Below are 26306 nucleotides of genomic sequence, written 5' to 3' on the forward strand. Positions count from 1 at the left end.
GGAGAGGAAAAAGTGTGTTTACCTGGGGACTCCAGGCATGCATGTGGCTTTAATTAAATTGGAGACTCAGAAAAAAAGTCAGATGAACACAGGCATTGCACTGAATGTTGTTGACTTCAGAAAACATCATTGGCTGTTTGACTTGTCTGCTGCATGCATCCCGTTCGTTCCTGCAGTCTTGAGGCATCTCTCTATCTAGCCATCCAAGAAAAGGTACAAGCTCACAAGGCAGCTGTTGCTGTCAGTGCCCTCTCTGCCTTAACGAGAACTGGGAAATAAGATGTGGCAGTTCATGAAGAGTTTGTCTCTCAGTGCTGGAGGTTGAAGCTAGGGGCTTGCATATGCCATGCAAAGGCTCTACCACTGAGCTGTCTCCTCAGCCCTTCTTCATACTGTGTTAAATCAATAGCATTTGCTTTCTAATATGCACACAAATATCTTGGTCAACTGTCCCTTCCCCAATAGATCTCTCACCTTCCTTTCTATGCACCACTACCTCCCATGGGCACCAGGACCACCCAAGGAAACTGATTGACAGAGAAATAGAATGCCTTTGAGGTCCCTTGACCATGACTTTTGTATTTCCTGCCTTACTGTGTAATCTGGAATGGCAGCATGGCCCTGTGATGGCTGCTGTGGGCAGGGGTAGGACCCTGGGGAGGAATCTCTTCCTTAGCCCTTTGGAATGAAGCTGAGCAAAGCTTGTGGAGACTGACAGAGAACTGTAAAGTCAGCCTCTTGCCGGGATGAGAAGCAGAACCGGAGCCCTACTCCAGTGTTGTTCATAGGAGTCATTCTTGCTTCAAGGTGCCCCTCTGGTGTTTTTGGTTTGTTTGCTTTGGGGTAGTAAAAAACAAACAAACAAACCTCACCAAGGTTGACCATAAGAGTGGCCTGTGCTTTCTCTAAAATGCTTGGGAAATATTGAAAAGTCTGCTAGAGTAAATCAAAGTCACATGGTGATGATGTCTACACATGTTTGCCCTTAGCTCTTCGCCTTAGGGCCCCATGTCATGAAAAGGCAGGCCACGGTTCTGCTGTCTGTCACTATAAGGCCAAACCACCTCTTGATACCTTAGTAGATTCACCTCTTGTTTTTTTTCAAACTCAGTCAAATTAAGTGGGTTGGGTGACCTGGTGTCCAAGTCACTGGAATCAGGCCAAGTGGTCACCAAGAGTACACTGGTGGGCAGGACTATCTCTACCTGCCATGGTTATTTAAAGTCCGTCTGAGACCTAAGGGGAACCTGGTTTGCTGAGCTCCATCTTTGCCACTGCCTCCCCTTGGCACTTACTCATCTCCACACAGTATGTTGTGTGCATTTGGTTTTTGTCTGAGTGACTGTCAGTTTGTTTTGAAGAAAAGGCCACCTCTCCTTTCCCTGGCTCTGCCTCAGTCTCCTTCAGCCACCCAGCTGCATGACTATGCCTCTGGCTGTACCCTCAGGCCACTGTCAAGAAGCCACCTCCTCCTCTGTGCTGGACAGCTTTTGTGCTCTAGGTAAAAATTGCTCAGATGTTACTTCTGAATTTGACAAAGCTTAATCTTACATGTTGGAAACTTATATCACTCTCTTGAACTCTGATGACCAAGCATCTTAGCTGCCAACCAAGCTTGTTAGCCTGATTTCTGGTGAACATGTCAAAACAGACAGCACACTGAACATGAGTCTTGCTTCTGTGCTCTGTATTGCTCTGAAGATGTTTCCTATCTGCCCCAAAGAAACTTCTGGCAGGGCAGTGTTCAGTGCAAGAAACTGCAAGGTGGAAGCGACCAAAAGCTTGAAGAAATTGGTCCACAGTCAGATGCTGCCCAGTGTGCACAGCTGTGTTTGTAATCCACTCTTCAGATTGGGTGACCTTGGCATGGACACCCTGTGCAAGGAGCAGAAGCTGAGTTCAGGGTCTGTGACCTTGGCACATCCCCTAACCTTCTCTGGCCTAGGTTACTTATCACCTGAAAGAGGTGAATTGCAATGATGCCAGTGTTCACATCCTATGGTCCCATGAGCACTAGTCTATAAAAAAAGAGAAAAAAAGCAAGCAAAAACAAATGATGGGTGGTTTTACGTAGCCAGTGTCATGGGGTCAGGTGGAAGCCAGAACTGATAATTTTTTTTTAACTTAGAGCTGAGAATAAGCTCACTGAATAACCCAGAGCAATCACTCTGAAGGCTGCTAACCAGGAGTTTCCTCTCTTGCTCTCTTTTTACTTCTCTCATTTCACTCTAGGAGACTCAGGTAACCTTCTCTGCAGTGTTGCTGGACAAAAGAGCCTGGAAAGAATGGGCAGAAGAGTTGCTGGCTGGTGTGTGTGTGTGTGCACGCGCGCCTGTGTTCTGTTGCCCCTGTGACATTCTGTTGCCCTGTGACACCTTCCCTTCTCTCTCCATTCCATTTGCTGGCCAGCAAACTTCTGTCACAACTCTGTCATGCCTCTTGTGTCACCTCAGGTAAGGCCTGCCAGCGCTGCTCCCTAGGGCCTCAGGAGGCTCCATGGTGGGATTGCTGACACCCCCCAGAATGTGCAGCCTACGTCCACCTCTTATTTCATGAGAACAGAGCCTGACAAATTAAATATTTAAGCAACCAAACTCCAAGCCAGGCTTGGGATTCCAGCTACTTGGGAGTCTGAGACAAAGGGCTTCTAAATTTAGGGCTTTCCTAGGCTAGAGAGCAACTCAAGGCCAACCTGAGCAACTTATTGAAACCCTGACTCAAAATGAAATGTAAGACTATATATAGATGTGGCCCAACAGTAGAACATTGCCGTAGCCTGCGCTGGCACTTAGCTACAATCCCAGTACAAATGGATAGACAACCAAATTTTATGTGAGTGATGCTGTTACCAACTTTTACCTAAAAAGTGGCATGATTTGGTGTAGAAATTGAGGGGTCAGTTGGTCCCGAAAAGCATCTGACCAGAGGACTAAAAAGCAAAGTTTCTCACTCTAGTTACTGCTCTTGCCCAGCAAATCTTGTTTTGTTTGTTTATTCATTCATTCATTCACTCATTCATTCATTCATTTTGACGTAGGACCTAGCAGTGACCTAGCTGCTCACTTACCAGTGAACCATTTTCCATGTGTGTCCAGAGCCTCACTGCAGAGATAACAGCTCCCAGCCTGGGGGCCACACTTTCATGTGGAACTCCCTTTCTTCCATGCCCTTTCTCATATCACCTCCTGCGCTCTCATTTTCTCCTCTTTCATCTTTCCTGTCTCCTCTCCACCCAGTGTGAGGAGCTGCTTTCATCTGTAAATCTCAGCAACTTTTGTACAAAGCTAACCCCTCACTTCGACAGTGGCCCCTGTGTGCTCCGTTGTTAGATGATGCAAAGATTGCAGTGCCACCGAGTTCTGAGCACACTAACGTTTTTTAGGAATTCCGCTTCTCCAGAAGCAGGAAAGGTAACTGAGTAGTCCTGATCTCATGATTCTGACACCACAGCTGACAACCACATTTAGAGAGATGTGTTCACGCTGATTTTTCCACTAGGACTGTGATGTTGACTCTCTTGTGTGGGACACTTACATTGTCCTGTGCTGTCTGAATTGCATATCTTCATGTTGGCTTGCTCCTACATCCCTTGTGGATTTCTGTTTGCTTGTGAGTCCCCAGAAACAAGAACTTCTCACATCAAATGTCTGTCTTGAAATTTCCTTCATGTGAACATTCTAAAAAGAAGCTGGCAAATGGTAAACACGGTGTTCTGATGGGACTAAAGCAGGAAGTCCAGAGGGAGGCTAACGGGATGCTGGCTCACAAATGTACTGCACCAGATGTAGTGTTACAGTGCGTAGCATTTGATAAGACACAGGGCATATGCACCCTGGCCAACACCCCAAATTAGTTCCACTCACAAGCCTACAGCACGATGCAGTTTTAGTTCCATTCTCCTTGCTTTCTTGGTGATGGAGTCATACGTGGTGCCTTTGTAGGGAGCATCTTGTTCAACCGCCCCTCAGGAGCGAGCCATCGAAATCTACTGCCAGCATTTTCCAGCCATCTTGCTACCCGAGCCGTAGTCACCGTCAGAAAGGAAAATGAAACACACTGAGTTTCACACTGGGAGAGCGGAATCAGTTATGAGCACTCTTGTCCTGCCCTGCTCAAAGCTCCAAGGGCATCTCTATGTAATGACCATGAAGTTGGAACAACATGATGTAAACTACAAGTGTATAAATTGGGGACATTTACTGGGCTGGTGAGATGGCTCATCTGCCTGGTGACCTGTGTTTCATGCCCAGAACCCCTCTGTTCAAAGGAGAGAACTGACTCCCACAAGCTGTCCTCTGACCTCCATAAGGTGTGCCAGGGAACATGCCTGTACATGCATCTCACACCCAAACACTAAATAAATATATAAATTCATAAATTCATTAATAGATAAGAAAAACAAATGTGATTAGGATAGGGTCTAGTGGCATGCGCCTATACTCCAGCTACTCTGGTGAAACGTGAGAATTCCAAGTTTAAAGTTCCAGAGTGAGTGTAAGGTGAGTGTCCCAGTTTAGCAAGACCTTGCATAAAAATGATTAGGGAACTGGAGACACAGCTCAGTGGTGGAGTGCTTGATAACACACTTAAGACTCTAGGCCTGGTTCCTAATATTACAAAGGGACATATTTAAAACCAGTCAAGGCTGAGGGTACCTCAGTGCTAGAGTGTGAGGGCAGCATATGTGAAGTCCTGGGTTCAATCCCCAGTACTTCCCCAGTGGCAATCCAGGGTATGGTCTTCCTCTTTAAGTATCAGAGACATATTTTATTCCTTGCACTTGCCCTTGGGTGGTTGACCTGCACCTGCCAGCACTTTCAGAGATGAGCTCTGAGGAAACAGAATGTTTGTGGGAAAAAGATGAGGCAGTGCTAAAATTACGTCAGTTATTTCAAAAGATGGGAATGATGTCCTGACTTTCAGAGTCTGAATGGTGCTTTCCTTGCATTTCACAGATCCTCTTTTTCCTCAGCTCCACCTGCAAATAGCACTTCCACTTCCCACCCATCTCATCTGGCAATGAATCTCAGGTTTTCCCAAATGCACACATCTCCATAGGGCTCAAGGGAATTTAGGTAGGCCCCTTTTTTAGTACACTGCTTTCTCTAAGCTGTGAGGCTGTGAATTCTGTGCTGTTATTCTGGGCCTGGCCGGAAGTTACCATGTATTCCTGCACTTCCTGTTATATCCAGAGAATCCAGGATCACTACTGTCAAATGAGTAGGTCTGGAAATCAAAATAAAGGTATTTTGCATGTCTCTTTACTAGGCCCTGGTTATTGGAGAGTGTGGGTTTTGGTTTTTAAATTGCAATTCACTGACTAAATTGTCACAGTTCACTAGATCTTAAACTAGAAGAACCAATGTGGATCTAAGAGAAGCTCTTTCTCAGCCATCAGAATGAGATTTTGTATAGATTTGCTTTTTTGTAAGTTAGTATTGTTTAAGTCAGAGACTTATGAGTCAAAGTATTGCCTCATATTATATATACTCTATATAAACATGTTAACCCCTAAAAGATAAATACATACATATTATATATATATACAGAACGTTCTTTGGTATGTGTGCTCATTTCATGATATATCTCGTTTATATGCACACACACACTGGACAAGATGTCACATTTCTCTTTTTAGGAGCTCTATGACCTTGTTAAGTTACATTCAGTTACACATATCTTTTTATTTGTCCCCAGGATACTATGGGGACGGTCTGAATGCCATCATTGTGTTTGCCGCCTGTTTTCTGCCAGACAGCAGCCGAGCGGATTACCACTATGTCATGGAAAACCTTTTCCTGTGAGTGGAGATTGGGTTGACATCCGTGGGCATGTGGTGGCTGATAAGGGGTCCTTAACTGCGCGGGTATATGGCATAGCCGATCTTAAGCCTTCAATAAGAAGCCGGTAGTATTTCTGTGAAGGAGCCTTGCTCCAGGGGACTCTGTCTGTAGAACAGTGGAAAAAGACAATGAGCGGTCTAGCCATAGTTACAACTTTTCTAACATTTCCTTTGGGCAAGGGATTGTTTTTGTTTCTGATAACATGTTCTTAGCAATGGAAAACTGCCCCCACTGACTTTTGCCCTCGTTTAATCTGAGTTGTGCTTAACATTTGATAACATTGCTGACATTTTTTATGTCACCTTTTCAACCCACGTATTTTTCTAGGGTGGCTGCACAGACACAAATAAAAGGGCGACGATGGTGCATTGTTCTCAAGAAAAAAGAGATAACATGCACCACTACTCTTCAGTGTCATTCACCCTGTAATTTGACACACTAAATTATTGTGTGAATAGAATGAAATCTTTCATGTGGGAACTGAAAATATTCTCTTCCTTCCTGTGATCAGATATGTAATAAGTACCTTAGAGCTGATGGTAGCTGAAGACTACATGATCGTGTACTTGAATGGTGCAACCCCAAGACGGAAGATGCCAGGGCTAGGCTGGATGAAGAAATGCTACCAGATGATTGACAGACGGTATGGGGGTGCCTCCATTTAATCACTATTTTGACTCCTCACTAGCTCTCATATCTAATATTATTCTAGCCTATATAATACAATCTTATCTTAGAGATAGTGGGTTGCTCATACATGACATGGGAAGTTGTAAAAATATGAAGGGAAGTACCACATGATGCCTAAAGCTCAGCAAAGCAAATCCTCCCTACATTTTATGAACACTACTCCTGAGCCTGGCAGATCTGGTCCGCTCTAGACTACAAGTGTGTTGGTGCAGCTTGAATAAGCAAACCCAGCTACCATGAGTCCTTAGTGATGTCATGTGACCTGGATACTGTTTTATGTATTAGGGCAGTGGTTCTTATACTATGGGCTGCAACCCTCAGAAAACACATATTTCCAATGGTCTTAGGAGCTGAGACACTGCTCCTCTATAAAATTACAGTTATGAAATAGCAACAAAAATAATTATGGCTAGGGGCCAGCACAATATGAAGAAGCTCATGAAAGGATTGCAGCATCAGGAAGTTTGAGAACCACTGCATTAGGATAATGATGGTTGATGAGACCATTGTATTATTTCAGCATTTCCGTCAGTTCATGGTGTCTGCTAGCCCAGCACTGCCTTTGTGTGCACCTTGCTCAAAATACTTACCTCTCGGCTCAGACAAACTTTATTGTCATACATGTGAAAATTAAAATAATAAAACTACTAATTTATGGTATCTAGTATATGTTACATCCCCTTAGATGAGACTTCTTTCATAATGCCATGAGAGTGCCTTGTTACATTTAACTAAAATCTATTTTATGATTTTATTACTTTATTATTATCCAAAGATAATAAAGTAGCATTGTTAATACTGAAAAATGTGCCTGAAATGCAAGAATTTTTAAAATGGTAAATTTACTTCATATATATGAACAAAATAAGGCTTAGTCAAACCAAATAAATTATCAAGGGATAGAGGATATAGCTTAGCTGGAAGCGTGCTCACCTAACTCTCGTGAGGCTCTGCATTCCATTACCTGCATACACCTGTAATCTCTGTATTCAGAGGGTGGAGGCAGGAGGATCAAAAGTTAGAAGTAAGCCGGGCAGTGGTGGCACACGCCTTTAATCCCAGCACTTGGGAGGCAGAGACAGGCGGATCTTTGTGAGTTCAAGGCCAGCCTGGTCTACAGAGCAAGATCCAGGAAAGGCACAAAGCTATACAGAGAAACCCTGTCTTGAAAAACAAAGAAAAAAAAAAGTTAGAAGTAATCCTTAGCTACACAGTGAGTTTGAGGCCAGCCTGAGCTACACAAGGCCCTGTTCAAAAACAAAAACAACAAACAAATAATTAATAGTCTAAGTTGTTACGAAAACATATTCTTTTCAAATTAACAAAGATAAGGTTAACAAATTGAAAAGCATCATTAAGCAAAAAATATGCCAATTATTATAAATTTGTATACTGTAAAAGTATCACCCTTCTCTTTTACATTTGTGCCTCTGGGAAAATGAGATTTAAGTGTCTAATTATGTCTCAAAAATTATTTCAGGAAGCTAGGGGTATAAAGTGCTTGCCAGGCAAGCACAAGGACCTGAGTTCAATTCCCAGCATCACGTTTTTGTTTTGTTTTGTTTTGTTTTAAAAAAAAAAAAAGGTTTGGCGGTGTATGCCTGTGTGCCTTTTTCTGGGGATGCAGAGATAAGCAGATCCCTGGAGCTCACTGGCCAGCCAGTGGAGTCTGATCAGCAAGCCTGGGGTCTCAGTGAGAGAGTATCTCAGAGAATGTCACTTGACGTTGGTGTTCTTTACAGGAATGCGTACACACTTACACACACTCCCACATGAATGAGCACATACATACAGAGTGGGGGAGAGTGAGAGAGAGGAATCAAAAGGCATTTAAAAAATTAATCGTGGACATTCTGTACATCAGAAATTGTAACTTTCCTGGAACTCCTCCCAAAAATTTCATGTATTCTTATTTGGGGATCTATTTTCTGTTTTCAATGGAAAGTCAGTTTAAAATAATATAGAGTTGTCTTGTTTTTAAATAGGTTGCGCAAGAATTTGAAGTCATTCATCATTGTCCACCCATCTTGGTTCATCAGAACAATCCTTGCTGTGACGCGGCCTTTTATAAGGTATAACTGTGATAGTCACAGGATGACTGGATGATAACGTATTTTCAGAGTATGTGAATTTTCCTGTATCAGGGATTTATAAGCTAAGAGAATCCAGGAAACCTTAATTTACTTCTACCTTCCTGGAAAGATACTTGGACTGTGCAGCCAGAGTCCTCATTTAAAGGGCAGATGTGATGGCACACGCCTGCAATCTTAGCACTCAGGAGGCTGAGGCAGGAGGATTACAAGTTTCAGGCCATCGAATTTCATAGCAAACTCTTTCCTTAAAAAAAAAAAAAAAAAGGTGATAATTACTTCATATAAGTCTTTTCCTCGACCATTGCAAAACCTGGCCTCTAAATCGCTTCCTGTAAGTGTGGGCTATGAGGTGGTGAGAGTCCTGTGCCACCCAGAAGGAGGATTGGCCAATGCTTGTGTGGAGAGATGTTAAGTGTAAGAAATAAAACATTTGCGTGACATGAGACAATACAAGCTGGGAAGGGCAGAAGCACAGGCCTTAAGTGTGTCATTTCTTCTGGGCAAGAACTGAGCAGTCAGCAAAACCGAGTGGAGAGTCGGAGGAGCAGCCTTCAGGGGTTGTACTGGGCTCAAATGTAAGGATTCACATTTTATTCCGGGACTGCTCCACACTTGACTTAGGTGCTATGTACCTTTGTGTTTGGAGATGTGAAGAAAATAAAACTTGATTCATAATATAGTAAGCTTAAAATAGTTAATTGAAGGGACAGTATTTATTTTCCAGGAACCTTTAAAAATAGAATTAAGTCTCAACCATCAGGGCAGATAAATACAATAAATACAAAAATATTTTCCTGGCTCAAAGTTATTAACAAATTTCTCATTAAAACTACAATATTCTGAAGAAAATAAATAGATACAAAGTGTGTGTGTATCTGTCTTTATGCATTGTGTATATATATATATGTAAAAAAAATTATTTTACTATACCTTCCAGATTTTTTTTTAGAAGGAGTGGTATTTATAACAGTAATTAAAATATTAAATATTATCTTATTTATTAACATTCTCATTCCTGACTTCTAACAATTGAGTGGCAGGATTCTGCTGGCAAAAATTAACTATGGACTAAAGAATGAGGAATTTAATGAACTACCTTTTTTTTTTTTTAAGTGTTATGAACTATGGGCTAGTGGCCTGGAGTAGGGCACCTGCTCTTTGGTTTTAAATGACAGAAATTCAACTCTAATTGCTTCAAGGAGACATCAAATCAAAACATATCAAGTTTCTGGAGACTTGGACTCAAATTAGTGGACAGGGCTTATTGCTGTCTCCACCCCACACCTGTTTCTTGGTGCTGCCTAAGCTCCCAAAGAAGCTGTGGGTAACTTGCCAAGGTAGCTCCTCAAAGAGTATCCAGTCCTTAGATCTCTAGACCATGGGGCAAGAGGGAGCCTCTTAAAACACATGTGAAATTATTTTGTAGCCGAATACTTTCACTATAGCTGAGTAGATGGAGCAGAGCCCATAGGGAGAGTTCTTGTTGTTTCTACAAGAGAATTCAGAAGCAGCACGAACATTCAGACCATACCATGTAAAGGAGGGAGAGAGGAGAGCACTTCTCTTGCCATGCATGACTCGATTCCAGGATTTTCAGGTATCCCAAGAAGAGTGTGACAGAGCATGCCTGGGACTCCAGTGCTAGCAGAGACAGGAACATCCCAGGGGAAGGGGGAGGGACACTCTGACCAAGGCAGTTAGCCAATCAGTGAGCTCCTGGCTCAAAATATAAGATGGAGGGAGACACTGATGTCAGATTTACCCCTCTACAAATGCACATGCACTATACACACTCAGACACAGACAGAGAGCCAGCCAGCCAGCCAACCAGACACACACACACACACACACACACACACACACACACACACACACACACACGGGGTGGGGGGGTTCACACACTAAATGCTCACAACATTTTTTTAAAATGTAACTCCATGTTTTAGTGACTTTCCTGTTGCTCTGATAAAGCACCATGACCAAAGATGACTTAAGGAAAAGAATTTAAGTTGGCTGGCATTTCTAGAGGGATGAGAGAGAGTCCATGGTGGCAGCACAAGCAGCAGGCAGGAACGGGAAGCTGAGAGTGCACATACTGAACCACAAACAGGAAGTAGAAAGAGCTACCTAGAAATAAGTAGGGGCTTTGAATCTCAAAACCTGCCCCTAACACCATGATTCCTCCTACAAGTCTCCACCACCCTAAACCTCCCCACCCCTCAAAATGCTACCAACTGGGGACCAAATGGTCAAATGCCCAAGACTATAGTGTAGTGGGTAGCCATCCCAGCATTGGTCTGGAAGTTCCAACCCCCACTGAGGCTTCAGTAATGGTCACGCCCACAAGGCAGGGCAGAGGAGGAAGCAGAAGACCCAAGATAGAGAGGAGGGCGCTCTCGCTTGGTTCTGGGACGCCGGACGCAGGAGGTAGACTGAGCAGAGTTCTCCAGAGAACACCGCCGGACTGCGCTATACCCTTGCCAGACCCTGCAACCTACCCCTTCATTTGTATGTTACCCCACAAAATAAACCTCCCTTTTAACTACGTGGAGTGGCCTTAATAATTTCACCAAGACTATCGGGACATTTCTCATTCAAACCGCGTACAGGATAGAACCTGGAGAGAAATGCACAGGATTTAGGAACAAGTAGAAAGGTCACTGTTCCAGGCAAGAATGATCTCAGCCAATCCCATTTTAAATGGACAGAGTGCAACTCTACATTGAAGAATGTGGTTCCCTTGTTGACTGTCTCATTGTGCAGCTATGTGTGAGCCATTTCCCACCAGACATTTCTGCTAAGCAGATAAATTACTGGAATTAGATATCATTGTGTTCCAAAGGCCTCTCTGAATAGGAGAAATTGCCTCTTATGCAAACTTTTCCATATAGTTGTCATTTTGGCACCGTTGGTGACCTGTCAGGATGAAGGTGAGGAAAGAGTTAATAATGGGGGACATCAGAGAGACATGAGTGCAGGCAGAGAGGTGGACATAGGAATTTCCTAAATGATGAGCTGTGGCCAGGACCCAGGGTCACTGGAGCTACCTCTGTGTTCAGTCCGTCTCAGAAGGAGCTGCTACAAGCCACCTGCCAGAGCCAAGCCCAGACAGATGGACGCTCTCACTGAGACTCATACTTACGTCTCGATCCCCGGGACAAGCCAGACACAGACAAATTACACAACTTGGACTGGGTTATTTGTTTGGGGGAGCATGTAAGAAACACAAAAGCAGCAGCAGGTGCTTGATTCTCAGAGTAAACAAAAGGCAATGAAAACAAAAACAAAAACCATTTTTCTTTTGAAAAGGGGAGAGAGAGAACACGAAGGTGGATTGGGGAAGATGGGGAGGGTCTGGGAGGAGTTGGGGTAAGAGAAAACATGATCAAAATACATTGTATGGAAATTTTTTAATAAAACACAAACAAACAAACAAACAAAAAACAACACAAAGTAACTAAATAGGATTATTCAAAACTCACATCCAAAAGGCTCCAAATGTGTGGAGTGGGCCAGAGCCCATCTTGGAGAGAGAAGCTCCTATTTCCCCATGAGGTACTTTGTTCATGTGCAGCTCTTCATGTCAAAAATCATGTCTTGGGACCCCAAGAAGACTGGACATTTGCCAGTGATAGGACTGTATTTGTGGGAAGAGGTTGACTCTCCCAGAAACGGTAGCATGATTGCAAAATGCAGCCAGGCTCCTGCTCTGCTGTTGAGTCTCTATTTGAAATAAGAATCCTGTACACCATTCAGATATGTCTCAGGCACTCTGCATTTCTCCTTTTGCAAAGGGATTGTGTTTGAGACTGTCCTCTGCCCTCTGTATCTCTGAGATCTGCATATACAGGCCCAGCCAACCACTGATAGAAAATACTAAACAGGCAAGACACTCTGGAAATGCACAGACTTTTTCTTGTGGATTTTTAGTGCTTTTTTCCCCCCCTAAGCAAGCAGTCAAACAACCACTTGCATGGTCTTGACATTGCACTATTGGATCTGGGCGTCTGGGGGTGGGTGGTGGTTCCTGGAACCGATGCCCCATGGATGGTGAGGGAGAACTGTCTGTAGAATCTGAAAGCATGGGACTTAAAGAAGTGGAAAGTTGACTGGTAAATTCAAGGTGCCAATGTTGTACACAATTCAGATAGAAAATAAAAAAGTTCAAGAAAGCCCTTCTACAACATGATGGCTAGCATTAATAAAAACTGTCTTACATTTTCAAATTTCTAAGAAGGTGGATTCTGAATGTTTTCACTACAAAACAAAAACCAAAAACAAATGAGGATGTGAAGTGGCATGTATTACCTAGCACAAATTAGCAATTCTGCAAGCACTTAGTACTTCAGAGCACCTGCTGTGTATAGAAGAGATATATACATAAATCTTTGTGATGAAAAAGTGAAATGAAAATGAAAAATGAAAAAATAGTAATAGCAATTCCCTCTGTTTCTACTATTTCTAATTGATAGATACATACATACATACATATAGATAGATAGATAGATAGATAGATAGATGATTGATTGATAGATAGATAGATAGATGATAGATATATATATATATATATAGATAGATAGATAGATAGATAGATAGATAGATATAGGTATGTATTTTGTATAGTATTCAACAATAATAAAGAAGAGATCTTGAATTTGAGGTAGGGAGGAAAGAGTTAGAAGTAGAAAGGGAGGCCGGGCAGAGGTGGCATACACCTTTAAGCCCAGCACTTGGGAGACAGAGACAGAGATCTCTGTGAGTTCAAGGCCAACCTGGTCTACAGAGTGAGATCCAGGACAGGCACCAAAACGACACAGAGAAACCTGGTCTTGAAAAGCGGAAAAAAAAAAAAAAGAAGTGGAAAGGGAAAGACAGGTGTGATGGAGATGCACTGCTTATGTATGGACTTCTCAAAAAAACAAAAGTGTTAAAAAATGGTCATAAAGCAGTGCCTGGTCCATAAGAATGGCTGAGACAGGGTTATCCTTTCTGCTCAGCAAGCATGCTGGGTCAAGCTTAAGCCTATCAAGAGTGTAAGATGTGGCTATAGGTCATTGAGAGACTGGATGCTTAGCATGTATGAAAGCCCTATTGCCAATAACGTGGAAAAGAATCACAAGAAGCCTTTCAGGAAGAGACAATCGCTTTATGAGGGAAGTATAGCAACTGATGCTAAGAGGCTCTTCTTTTTGTCTTCCAGCTCAAAATTCAGCAGTAAAATTAAATATGTTACTAGTTTATCTGAGCTCAGTGGGCTGATCCCAATGGATTGCATCCACATTCCAGAGAGCATCATCAAGTAAGTTGGAGGGTTTGGGAGCTTTGGTGAGAAATAATACACACTGCAGAAAGGGGGGTGGAGAAACACTGACTTCTAGAATAATGAAAAATGGCATCTTATTTTTAAAGGAAATTAAGTATTATCTTATAAATAAAGCTTTTGCTATAGCCTATAAGTTATTATTCTTTCAGATCCTCTTTCACACAACTTATAATGATTAGTTACTGACTTTTAAAAAATTTTATTTTGTGCAATACATTTTGATCATATTTTTCCAACCAAGATTAACTATTGACATTTTTACTGTGAAATTTGTTTCTACTCTGGAGACAGTGTACATTTAATATTAACTAGAATATTTATACCTGTGACCCTCTACATTAACGTCTTCCCATAATTTGGATTTTTTTCTTTATAAGTAATTTGTCTGCATGACCCCAGAAAAATAGATAAAAGAAATGACTATTTTCTTCAGATACCCCTCCACTGTCCTCATGATTGCCTTTGGACAAAAGATTAGATAGAGAGACTTTTTTGAGGAATGGGTGGGTGGTGAGAAAAAATTTCCTTGCTTAGGACCAGGCAAGGAGGCAGCCTGTGGGTCAGAAGCACATGGACCGTGGGTGTCAAGATTATGTCTGAAAGTAGTAATAAAAGTTAACTCAGAGTATCTGGAGCTGGAATAGGAAGACAGAGACATTCCTATCTGGTACATCATTGCAAAGAACCATTAATTCTCTGTGCATCCTGATTTTTTTTTCTCTTGATATAGCTGATTAACTGTTTGTTTGTTTGTTTGTTTGTTTGTTTCATTAGACTTGAAAGGGACTTGATCATGAACTCTAAGAAAAAAGACAAGTGTTGTGTATCTCCCTCCAGAAAATAGATAGCAAAACTGACCTTCCAATGAGGGCATCCAAAGCATCTCAGTAGCATCACATAGAAGCCAGGATCTTTTTGTTCACCGTTACTGGTTACCGTGGAACAATGAAGAGCTGTGTTTGTACAGCACACTTAACTCTCATGTGAAACCCCATTTTACAGAGGCCAGGAGATAGGTTAGTAAGAAGTTACTTATGGAAGTAAGAGCAGGAACCAGGTAGCGGTGGAACTAGAGTTCAAATCCAGGTTAGCCTGTCACCAAATGTCCACATGCCTTTCTAGTAGGATCTTTATCCAGTAGCTCACAAGTAGATGCATTGGATTTCCCGCCATCAGCCATATCAGGCCTGAACACAGCATACTACCAGAATTACTGGAGTCAGGTGGCTCAGCTGAGCCAAGCAGTACTCATGAAATCCTAACTAGGGCTGCAGTCCTCAGGAGCTTCACAAATTTCCCACAACCAGTGCCCCCTCCAGCTCTGGCCTGCATGCCATAACCTACTCTTCTTTAAAGAATAATGGTGAAATGAGGTAAGCAGGGGTTCTTTGGAGCAATGGAAGCCTTAGGCAAGCTGTAGCTGGTGGGACAGTGCCTAGGGTCCTGGAAAATTATCAGGCACCAAAAGTCACCCAAGGCCAGTGGGTGATAATAAAATTTTTATTATCCTTCTTCTCACAGACTTAATGAATTTCACAGACAATGGGGAGGGTGAGTTTTAGGAAGGAGTTTATTATAGGTTCATATGAGAGCTTATAGATGATATACCAGCAAAGCACCTGTATAATGAGTGGGTCCCAAGGAAAGGGCACCATCAAATGTTCCTGTCTAGGGATTAAGAAGGTTTTTCTAGACTGAGGCATGGGATGGGGCATGGGGGGAGATCTGCTCAGCCCAGGTGTCCTACTCACCAGGTATTCATGGGGCCCAGTTTCTGTCACAGCCTCATATATAGCTTCCAGACAACAGTATTCCTTGCTGCGTAAATGAAGAAAGATAAGAAACCAAACCAGGACAATAGGCCCCAAACGTACTTGCATTTCTAGTCTTCAGCCTGGACAGAACTACAGATATTTCTGCCTTCTTTCTGAGGACAAAATCAGAACTGCTCCTTTTTGAGGAGCCTGCCCCTAAAACTTCCTGGCGAGCTTCTCTCTCCCAGTCCCATCATTTGTCAATCATCTCCTGTACTGCTTTACCTTTGCGAAAGATGACAAGGACATTCTTTCTTCTTAAGGGAGTGAGCGCTGGCCATTTACCAGAAAAACGAAACAAAACAAAAACCAGGAAGGCCTCCCATGGCAGAGACAATGGAATGAAGATGGGCTTTGGAGGCAATTCAGTGTGAACCTCCCCTCATTCAGGCAGCCTATGAAAATCCTCAGAGGTTTAGTGTTCACATTCATAAAATGGGGAAGTAATCCTGAGAGCGTGGATGGGCCTGAGGATTGAATGAGAGCGGTGAGCAGAAGGCAGTGAGCACAGAGCTTGAGGCCTCCAGTGCTGCTGCTGATGACTGCATTGCTTTGCAGAATTACTGTACTTGAGAGCGGGGTGTCCATTGAGAAGCTAGCCATGGCCAGGTGCTTTCCATCTGTTCTCAAGGGCTACATTTTGGAAAAGTTGCTTCAAGGGGAAGAGTTCCATGTAGAAAGATTCGTTTTCTGGAGGAAGAACCTAGTACTGTGGGTCCCCCCACCCTACCCCATCTGTGTTTCCTCCTGTCATCATGATACATCTCAGGGCACCATTTCTTTTCCTAGCTCTCATTGCTTCATTTCCACATTGTGCAATTTCCAAATTGATGCGGCCACAGCTATTTTCTTTACTGAGTAACATTCAAAGCATTTGATCCCAAGCGATCCCAAGACCAAAATTCAGCTGGGTGGAGCCTGGCATCAATGGGCTGAAATGCAGTTTATATTCATTAATTACAGTTGGTTCTCATTAGCCAGGGACAGTCGTGTTCAATAAAGTCATTGTAGACACTCAGTGGATATTCCTGGGGAAATGCTAGCCTGGGATCCTGTCTGCCTCTGATTACAATGTTGTTATCACACACCAGTACATAACCTTGGCTCTGAGAAAGCTTCTTAGTGTGTATACATACTGTTGACTCACTATCACTGTGCTCAGCTATGTGTGGTAGCAACTGTGTGTGATCACAATACTCAAAGACTAAAACATAGGGATCCAGAGTCTGAGGGTCAGCCTGGGCTACACAGCAAGACCCTTTCTCAAACAAACAAGCAAAACAAACCACAGTCTTGCATTCAAGGGCCCAGCACTACAACTTGTTCCTAAAATAGTGTTATGGGACCCATGTGTTCTCTGTGAGATACATTGGCCATCTCCTGCCTACAAACAGTAGGTAATATTTGGTAACATGCTTGACTGCTGTTCTAAATAGCACAGTCACCAGCTGAAAGCAGGAAAATGAGGGAGACATTTACCAAAGAAACTATATGAGACAGGAAGGCGCAGCCTCATCCTGCTCGAGCAGCTTGAGGGTTTTGTCGCCTTGTAATGTCCACAAGTGAACAAAAGCACTGCACATTGCTTCTGGAAATTTCAGATGTCTTGGTGAACAGGCAAGTTTGCAGACATGGAATCTACAAATAATGAGGATCGACTGTATATTTATGAATTGTAAATTGTTCATTGTGCCTAATACAAATGACTTTTCTCTCCAAAGCCAGTCGTGTTGTCTGGGTAAGCGTTTTTCTCTCCTGTTCTTACTGTTATCAGCAGTGGTTCTCAACCGATGGGTTGCAAACCCTTTGGGGGTGGCCTATCAGATCTCCTGCATATCAGATGTTTACATTACAATTCCTCACAGTAGCAGGATTACTGTTATGAAGTAGCAACAAAACAATCTTGTGGTTGGGGGTCGCCACAACATGAGGAAGTGTGTGAAAGGGTCGCAGCGTTAGGAAGGTTGAGAACCACTGCTTTCGAGCATTTACCTGTCCTTTCCTCCTGTTCCTCCGTGTCCTCATGGCATCTGTTTCTTATCTTGTAAGGTACGATGAAGAAAAATCTTTTAAGAGAAGTGTGAGGTAAAAATCTGTATTCACGCTGGACCCCCTGTGTGTGTACTCCAGTGTTGTTCTTGTGGGTGACCTCAACATGCTGCCTGAGGAAGTCTGTTGTATCAGTCCTTTGAATCCCCCTCAAAGTCTTTGTCTGTGTGTTGAGCTGTTGAGGTCAACCTGACCTGCTACTGAAACCTACTAAACCAGATACACGCTGACTTGGCCCTGGCTGTGAGCTAACTTTAACCCTCCCCAGCACTCTGATATGGATGTTCTGAGCTTTATTCAGCCAGCCTGTTGCTCATTCCCTTGTGACATTGATATCACATTTATGAAGGGATTTGCGAAGTAAACGAACAGGACCACTCAACAGGAAGGATTGGCACCATGTTTAGCTGAGCGGGTCTCAGTGTGCCTGGAGACAGTTTTGAAAAAGAAAAAAAAAAGTGAATACACACCACCACTTACATTCGGCTCTGCTTTGCGGGAGACGCTCACGCTCTGCTTGCTTTTTCTTGTGTGTGTTTGTTTGTTTCTTTCTTTTCTCCAACAATTATTTTTGCTCGTGCAGACTGGATGAAGAACTGAGGGAGGCATCCGAAGCAGCTAAGTAAGACTTGGTTTGGGTTTTGCGGCTGGTGTGACATTGGCTTGCGTTCCAGGAATGACTGGGAGAATCTGCATGCCTACTGTGTTCTTCTTGCCCCTGATAATAATGCTGTACCAGGAAAGTTCCCTTCCTCCCATGGCTGATGGAATCATTGATGTTTTCACTATCATCTATTTCCCCACCTTCTTGGTTATCTTAAGGAAAGCATTTGACACTGTTTAATTTATTTTTAATGTATCTGAAATTCTAGATATCAGCAGAAAACTCATCATAGGCATTGTCAGACAGAGTGTGGCATCTGAATGACCCTTAGATAGATTGAGGCAACAGAACCACACCAGTTCATATTATGAGAAACAGTAGCAAATAAAAGTTGGAAAGATTTTTGTAGAATTAGTTTCACAGCCTTCCAAGAGTTAAATAACACTCTGGGGCTAGAGAGATGGGCCAACCATTATAAGCACTGGCTGTTCTTCTAGAGGACCGGGGTTTCTATTCCCACATGACTGCTCACAACTATCTGTCTAAGGGACCCCAAACTCTCTTCTAGCTTCCACAGACATTTCATACACATAGTACACAGACATATGTGCAGACAAAACACTCATACACATAAAATAATAGTAAAAATAAACAAATGCTTGTTTTACTTTTTAAGAACTATCAGTTAACCCATAGTTTCCAAGCTGTTTTGATTAGGGGTGGTCATTGCTCAGTCTTGTGAGGCAAAATACTGAAAAAGGCCAAGAAATACTGTCAGGAAAACAGGAAATGAACAAATGCTAAATGATGTTATTTGGTGAATATTTAGGGAGGGAACCAGTAAAGAGTTCCCAAGAACTTGGAAAGAATGTATAAGTAAAAGAATGTATATGTAAAAAGTGGCATATCTGTGGCAGTCACTTCTCTTGTTCCAAAATACCATGTGGATACCCGAAGCCATGTGCGGTTCCAACCCCTGACTGCACTCAGACATACCTGGGATTCACATGTAACATAACATGACAGAAGTTATTTAAGACTTATGAGTGATTTAATTTCCGTAATTTTCCATTTAATATTTTCAGAGCATGTTTGGCCACTTGTAGCTGAACCTGCAGAAAGTACAATTGCAGATTTGTGGTATAAGGAATTTACAAAAGGCTGTTAGGATAAGATAGTTGGGTTAGATAATAAGTTGGTTAGTGTTCAGTAGGACAATACACTAACATCAGGTTATCTTTTCCACTGGATAGAGATGGTCGCATCACTGCAGGACATAAATCTACAAGTTAACCTCTGCCCTTGTCCTAAGGGACAGCCCTGAAATAGTGTGCTGGAGCTGACTGGGAACAGCCCCAATCATTTTCTATTTTCATCTTCAAGGACACAAAGAAATCTGACATTATGTGTTAAATGTGTATGGCTGCTATCCAGAAAGTCTGCCGTATTAAGTACATTAAGCTTCTTCACCATTTTAAATGTTGTTTATACTGTTAATATTTACAACAAAAGCAAAAAGCTTGAACAATGTCCAAGGCTGTTACAAATTCTGCGTAAATGCTAAGTAGTGAGGTTTTCCTATATGGTTATAAATGCCAGTTCCTCATTAAAACAATCCATTTAGATATTTTTTTGCCTATATATTTTTGTTACAGGAACCTACAGAATTATTTGCCTAAAATCTGAATCTTTTGCATTAAAAATACCTGAATAAAAATAATTAGATGGAGGGGTTGGGGATTTAGCTCAGTGGTAGGGTGCTTGCCTAGCAAGCGCAAGGCCCAGGGTTTGATCCTCAGCTCAAAAAAAAAAAAAAAAAAAAAAAAAAAAAAAAATTAGATGGCCTTAGCTATCTTGATGCTGATTTGTTGGGTAAGCCGTTTGCCAGAAGAATCCCACCCTAATTGATCCTATTCCTTTGAATGGTGCAATTAAAAAGTGTTTTCACATTTAGATATATATATAAGGAAAATGAATTGAGATCTGTTGACCCCACAGGGGATTGGTTTTTAGTATTTTTGTTGTTGTTGTTATTGTTTCTGAGACAGCGTCTCACTATTACAGCCTTCACTGGCCTGAAACTTCCTTTGTAAACCAGGCTGGCCTCAAACTCACAGAGATACACTTGTCTCTGCCTCCCAAGTGCTAGGATTAAAGGCGTGCGCCACCACACCTGGTTCCACAGAGGCTTGGAATGCCTCAAAGTCCAACTGTTTTGCTGCCCCCACTTAGATATGTGTTAGCCTCTGATACAGCCCCTAAATCCTGGGACAGACTCTGTAGATGATTACTGGCTCAAAAAATAAGATCTCTGCTTATCTGAGGTTGGAAGCTAGCTATCCCCCGGTTCTTTCTGTTAATGAATGCCCTGACTGTCCATGTGGTTTTGTTAGACAGCTTTGGACTGGCTCGAACCAGAGTCAGACATGTGCTATATAATGAACAGAGCCTCCCCACCTACAGCATTTCAAAACCTGCACCTCTCCCCTGTGTGCTCCACACCACCTCCCGTTGACCTCCACAGAGATGGCTCAGCCTGACAGCTTTCTTTTGAACCTGAGACCCACACGAGGGTAGAAAATACTTTGGAAGGGTCTGTACTGTACACAGACCCATTGTTTGTTCACAAATGAGGAAGAATCCATTCACCACCTTTCCAGTGGTAGCACTAAAATGTCTGCTAGTTGTGTTTCCTTTGGGGAGATCCCCCAGTTAAAAAGCAGAGAGGCTGGGCTTGGAAGCTTGCCCTTTCCTGAGTGTGTTCCAGCTTTGCTGGCTTTTCCTAGTTCACTGTCAGTATGTACTTGGCTGTCCTTGCCAAACTTTGTCCATAAAAACCCCAGACCACCAGCAGGGAGGAAAAGGGAGGGAAGGAAGGAGGGGGCAATGCCCTGCAAGGCAAACAGCCTCCTGATATTTTCGGGGAAAAATACTGAACTAGCCACAGAGCCTCATCAAGTGGGTAAATTAGCTTGTCCAATTATTCTCAATGGAAAAGGAGCCCTTGTCTTTTAAAAGGACCAGTTGGACTGGAGTGGTAGCTCAGCAGTTAAGAGCACTTGCTGCTCTTCGGGTGGACCTGGTTTATGTGCCCAAAACCCATATGGCAGCTCACTGTAACTCCAATTCTTGGGGATCCAGCTTCTCCTCCTCCTCCTCCTCCTCCTCCTCCTCCTCCTCCTCCTTCTTCTTCTTATCTCTGCAGGCACCAGGCACATATGCAGTTCACTACATGCAAGCAAAACACTCGTACATATTTTTTAAACCTTTTAAAAACATAAGTAAAAAGGATCATAGAATCTTTTAAATCATTTTCCCATTTAAAAAAAAAAAAAAACTTGCCAGAGGAGGAAAAAAAAGTAAAAGCTACTGTGTATAGTATTAGGAATTGCTGCTATAAGGTGAACTTGAAATCTGTTAGCATAGTTATCACACTGATATGGATATCATGGACAACTAAGTTATAAAAAGACATACACACCATTGAAAACTTTAATTCCATTCTTTTCTATGAGTACACTTTTCTTCCTGGACCTGTCCTGCTTAGGTAGTGTTAGAATTCATGAGTGCCACCTGAACACTGCTCAGCCCTGGGGAGTGGGGAAGTGTCCTGGCCCTCGACGGCCCAGGCAGTCTTTTCTTTCCATGCCTTGGAAAATCCTCATTCTTGTGAAGCCTGAAGGCTGACTGTGTTATGCCTAAACAAAATTCAGCTGTTTAAAAGGTTTTCCTCTGTGTATAAAATACTTTTTATTATTTGAGGTCAATAAATTTTTATTCAACATTTATGTTCACTGCATAAGAACAGATTTGAAAAGTAAGAAAAAGTAGCTTGGACATGTAGTTAGAGTTTTCCTGCCTGGCCCAGTCAGGACAAATCTCTTACCTGCCGGTCCCACAGTCACTCAGACCCAACCAAGAAAGCACACAAAAACTTACATTGCTTACAAACTGTGTGGCCGTGGCAGGCTGTTTGTTATCTACCTTTTCTGTCTTAAATTAACCCATTTCTGCTTATCTATACTTTGCCACATGGCTTGTGGCTTACCAGTGTCTTTACATGTTGCTTCTCATGGCGGCGGCTGGCGGTGTCTCTCCCCAGCCTTCTACTTCCCAGAATTCTCTTCTCTCTTGTCCCGCCTATACTTCCTGCCTGGCCACTGGCCAATCAGAACTTTATTTACACAGAGCGATATCCACAGCACTTCCCCTTTTCTTTTTTTTTTTTTTAAGGAAGGTTTTAACTTTTACATAGTACAATTACATATAACAAAACAATTATCAAGCAAGAATTACAGTTACAATATTAAAGAAGATATCCTATCTATCTTATATTTGTGAGTCTAAGGTTTTATATCTAACTTATCTTTTATCATAATTGAGGAAATTATAACTATCTAGTCTTCAACCACATCAAAGACCTCAGAAGGATATAATATCTGAGAACTGGGAGAAGGATATAAGCATTTTTCAGGAGTCTTGCAAGAGTAGACAGAGACAACTGGTAGCCTGGACAGTCACCTAATGTTCCTTTGTAAAGTTGGGGCATTTGTCTTCAGTCCACAGGGCTAGAGTCTCTCGGTCACTTCTCTCAGTGTCCTGTATAATGTCTGGCAGTTTCCTCTGCGAAGCAGGAACCTGAAGGACCATTTTGTCAAGCAAAGTTTAGTGGTCACCTTTCTATGGGTCCTGCATGTCCAGTCGATCAAGCATTCCAGGCAAGAACAGTTTCTTGCCCAAATGGCTATTTTTGCAAAGGTGAAGATAAGATATGAAGTGTCTTCAATGCCCATCCTCCTCTCTGAAGTAAATTAGTGCTGACAGGAGCAGACATGTCTCACTGTCCAGAAAGTCTAAATTTTAAAAGTATTTTAAATGCCATATTCTGAAGGTCTTTGAAGTATTTGAAGATTACCTATCTATCTGAAATATGTCTATGTATATCTAGAAGACTTAACTAACATGGCTACGAGTATGATTATCATAGATGACTAATTATTAATCTATTTTAATTATCCATTTCAATTTAAAATGAGCTATACAAACATAATACCTTAAACACGATTAGAAATATACACACAGTATAACAAAATTAACTTAAAGTTTGTATCAATAGACTAAAATCTACACCAATGTAAAACATTTTAAACAAGTTGTTGCTCTTTAGAAGTAAGTTCCTTAATCTACCCTTTCATCCTATTATATCTGTATCATATCCCCTTTTCTTCTTTAGAAAGAGATCTCATTTATAATCAAACTGCTTTAAAGAAAAATATTGGTTTTTCTCTGTCCCACACCAGAGGGCTCTTCTGATTTGGGACATAAGAATCTCTTAACCTTTTCTTTTAGCAATATGTCTGGGTTTAGAGAAGGAATGAGCCAATTCCATCTCCAAAGCCAGCTTGATAATTTTGGGAATGTGGGCGTAGTTTTTCTTACTACTTCCTGCTGGAGGGGGGGCGCTGTATCTTATGGGGACACAAAGAAAATTTTAGGATTATGGAGTAGTCCATTAGGTTGAACCTCTGAGCCAGTTGCCTTGAAACTATTCTGGATGTTGGATCATCTGGGCCATGGTGTCATCAGAGACCTTCAGGTGGTCTTGGCTGATCAAACCTGATGTATCTTAATCTGGAACAAATCCACAGCCTCTGGCTTTCTGTGGAAACAAAAGCAGAGACTCTTTTCCAAAGCAACATATTCTTATATTCAAATTTTGAAGTCAAGGTACCTTTAAAATTTACATATTTGTTTAACTCAACAGCTTTTACAATCAAATCTTTTTCTGCAGTTAAAAATCCCAAAGACAAGACAAACCAGATTCTCTGTGTAATATCCATCTTTGTAAGACTGAAGCGCCACTGTGGTTGCTGGCTCCGCCCACCTCAGCTTCCCAACATGGCGGTGGTACAGTTTACCGCCAGCTCTGGGTCTGGAGCCATGTGTACCATCAACTATCAGAAGCAGTCCTATCAAAGCAGTGCATAGCCCAGAAACCCCCCCCCCCTTTTTTTAAACTAGCAAAGGCTAAATCCACAACACAGCAGAGTAAAGTGCTGCTTGTAGATTCCTCATTCCCGCCGCACTGCAGGTCAGACGCACACGCCAGGAACCCGCCACAGTAGCTCAAACTGGCAGGCTGCCGCTAACTTGAGAGAGACAACTAGGAAGCTGTTTTTAGCTCCGTTTTAGAATCTTTTCTCTCAGGTTTTAGGTGGAAATTCTTGCGAACACGTTGGGTGCCATTTGTAGTTAGAGTTTTCCTGCCTGGCCCAGTCAGGACAAATCTCTCTTACCCACCGGTCCCACAGTCGCTCAGACCCAACCAAGAAAGCACACAAAAACTTATATTGCTTACAAACTGTGTGGCCGTGGCAGGCTGTTTGTTATCTACCTTTTCTATCTTAAATTAACCCATTTCTGCTTATCTATACTTTGCCACATGGCTTGTGGCTTACCAGTGTCTTTACATGTTGCTTCTCATGGCGGCGGCTGGCGGTGTCTCTCCCCAGTCTTCCACTTCCCAGAATTCTCTACTCTCTTGTCCCGCCTATACTTCCTGCCTGGCCACTGGCCAATCAGAACTTTATTTACACAGAGCGATATCCACTGGAGGTATTTGAGGTTTTGTTACTACTAGTGTCTCTTTATATTTCTATATATTGAGTAATGACTGTATCTAAGACCTGATGCTAAAGTAAATAGCATCATTTGTTTAGATATGAAATCACAGAAGGAGCGAATGTACCACATTAAACAGTTTCAAATGCCCCAGCCAGTGATGCTGACATGGCCACAAGAGTGAGAAAATGCTGACTATTTCCTGTTTGTTTGTTTGTTTGTTTTCCCCTGCACTCAGAACGAGCTGCCTTTACAATGATCCAGAAATGACGTCTATGGACAAGGAGTAAGAACTCGCCATCAGTAACAGCTATGTGGTTATATGTAGTTAGTTTCGTATGGCTGGACTCAAAGGGAAACTAGTATCTCCAGGATCTGGTAAACCTGATGAGATGTTCAGCTTCCATGGGCTCTGTTCCTGAAATGGCTAATTACAGAGACCTTTGCCAGCTACTGTTGTCTTAGTGATTGCCACCAAGGACAACAGCGTGCTTCACCTGACCTTCCACTTTTCCACTCCAAAAGTGAGCAAATGCCTTTGGGGGCCAGTCGTACGAACACTGGGGCAAGAGGAATGCCGCTCTGCTTTTGGAATTACGTCATCCATTGCAGTGAGGAAAGGCTCAACCTTCCATGTGGATTTAATATTTTGATGGATAGGGAAGAAATATCTTTGCTTTGCAAGTTCCAAGAGGCAGTTGAGTCTGCCTGGGACTTCTGGAATTTTATAGTTGGATATTGCTGTCCTGTAAGAAATAGAAACTGGGGGTTGGGGATTTAGCTCAGTGGTAGAGTGCTTGCCTAGCAAGCGCAAGGCCCTGGGTTCAGTCCTCAGCTCCGACAAAGAAAAAAGAAAAAAAGAAAAAGAAAGAAAGAAAAAAGAAAAAAAAAAAGAAATAGAAACTGGACATGCATAGAGTCCTTAACCTATGCCAGACTCTGTAATAAGCTCACATACAGTGCCAGAGATTCATCCTAGAGTAAACTTATGAAGTGCATTTTACAGAGAAAAAAGAACTATGGATAAAGCATGTGACTAGCCAATGCTTTGCAGCCATTAAAAAAATTTTAAAAGGCCCCAAGGTGGGATTTGCAGATCCAGAGTCCATGGCTTTCAAGTCAGGGAGGTGGTCTATGCTGAAGTGGTTGGTGCTTCTCATCTAAGAAAGGACAGAAACTGCTCACATAGGAGTGGCCATGTCAGTTTCACAGAACTGTGGTCAGCAGTGTAGTCTCAGGAAATTTGACATCCAGCAATTTAGGCTTGTC

General features: G+C 42.3%; 1 protein-coding gene across 5 annotated transcripts in view; it reads left to right on the forward strand.

Moving 5' to 3' along the window:
• The window catches only part of Prune2 (prune homolog 2 with BCH domain), a 263017-nt gene that overhangs the window by 229796 nt on the left and 6915 nt on the right, over positions 1-26306 (forward strand). For 2 of the 5 annotated variants that reach the window (XM_036206923.1, XM_036206926.1), the window contains exons 13-20: positions 2233-2241; positions 5698-5800; positions 6355-6486; positions 8519-8605; positions 13827-13925; positions 17813-17848; positions 18396-18434; positions 25276-25323. In XM_036206923.1, the coding sequence (XP_036062816.1) occupies positions 2233-2241; positions 5698-5800; positions 6355-6486; positions 8519-8605; positions 13827-13925; positions 17813-17848; positions 18396-18434; positions 25276-25323 (553 nt within the window). The remainder of the gene's footprint in view (positions 1-2232; positions 2242-5697; positions 5801-6354; positions 6487-8518; positions 8606-13826; positions 13926-17812; positions 17849-18395; positions 18435-25275; positions 25324-26306) is intronic. The other 3 variants (XM_036206933.1, XM_036206938.1, XM_036206929.1) reach the window with 2 other exon arrangements.

The sequence above is a fragment of the Onychomys torridus genome, chromosome 1 (genome assembly GCF_903995425.1).
Source record: "Onychomys torridus chromosome 1, mOncTor1.1, whole genome shotgun sequence".
Taxonomy (NCBI): Eukaryota; Metazoa; Chordata; class Mammalia; order Rodentia; family Cricetidae; genus Onychomys; species Onychomys torridus.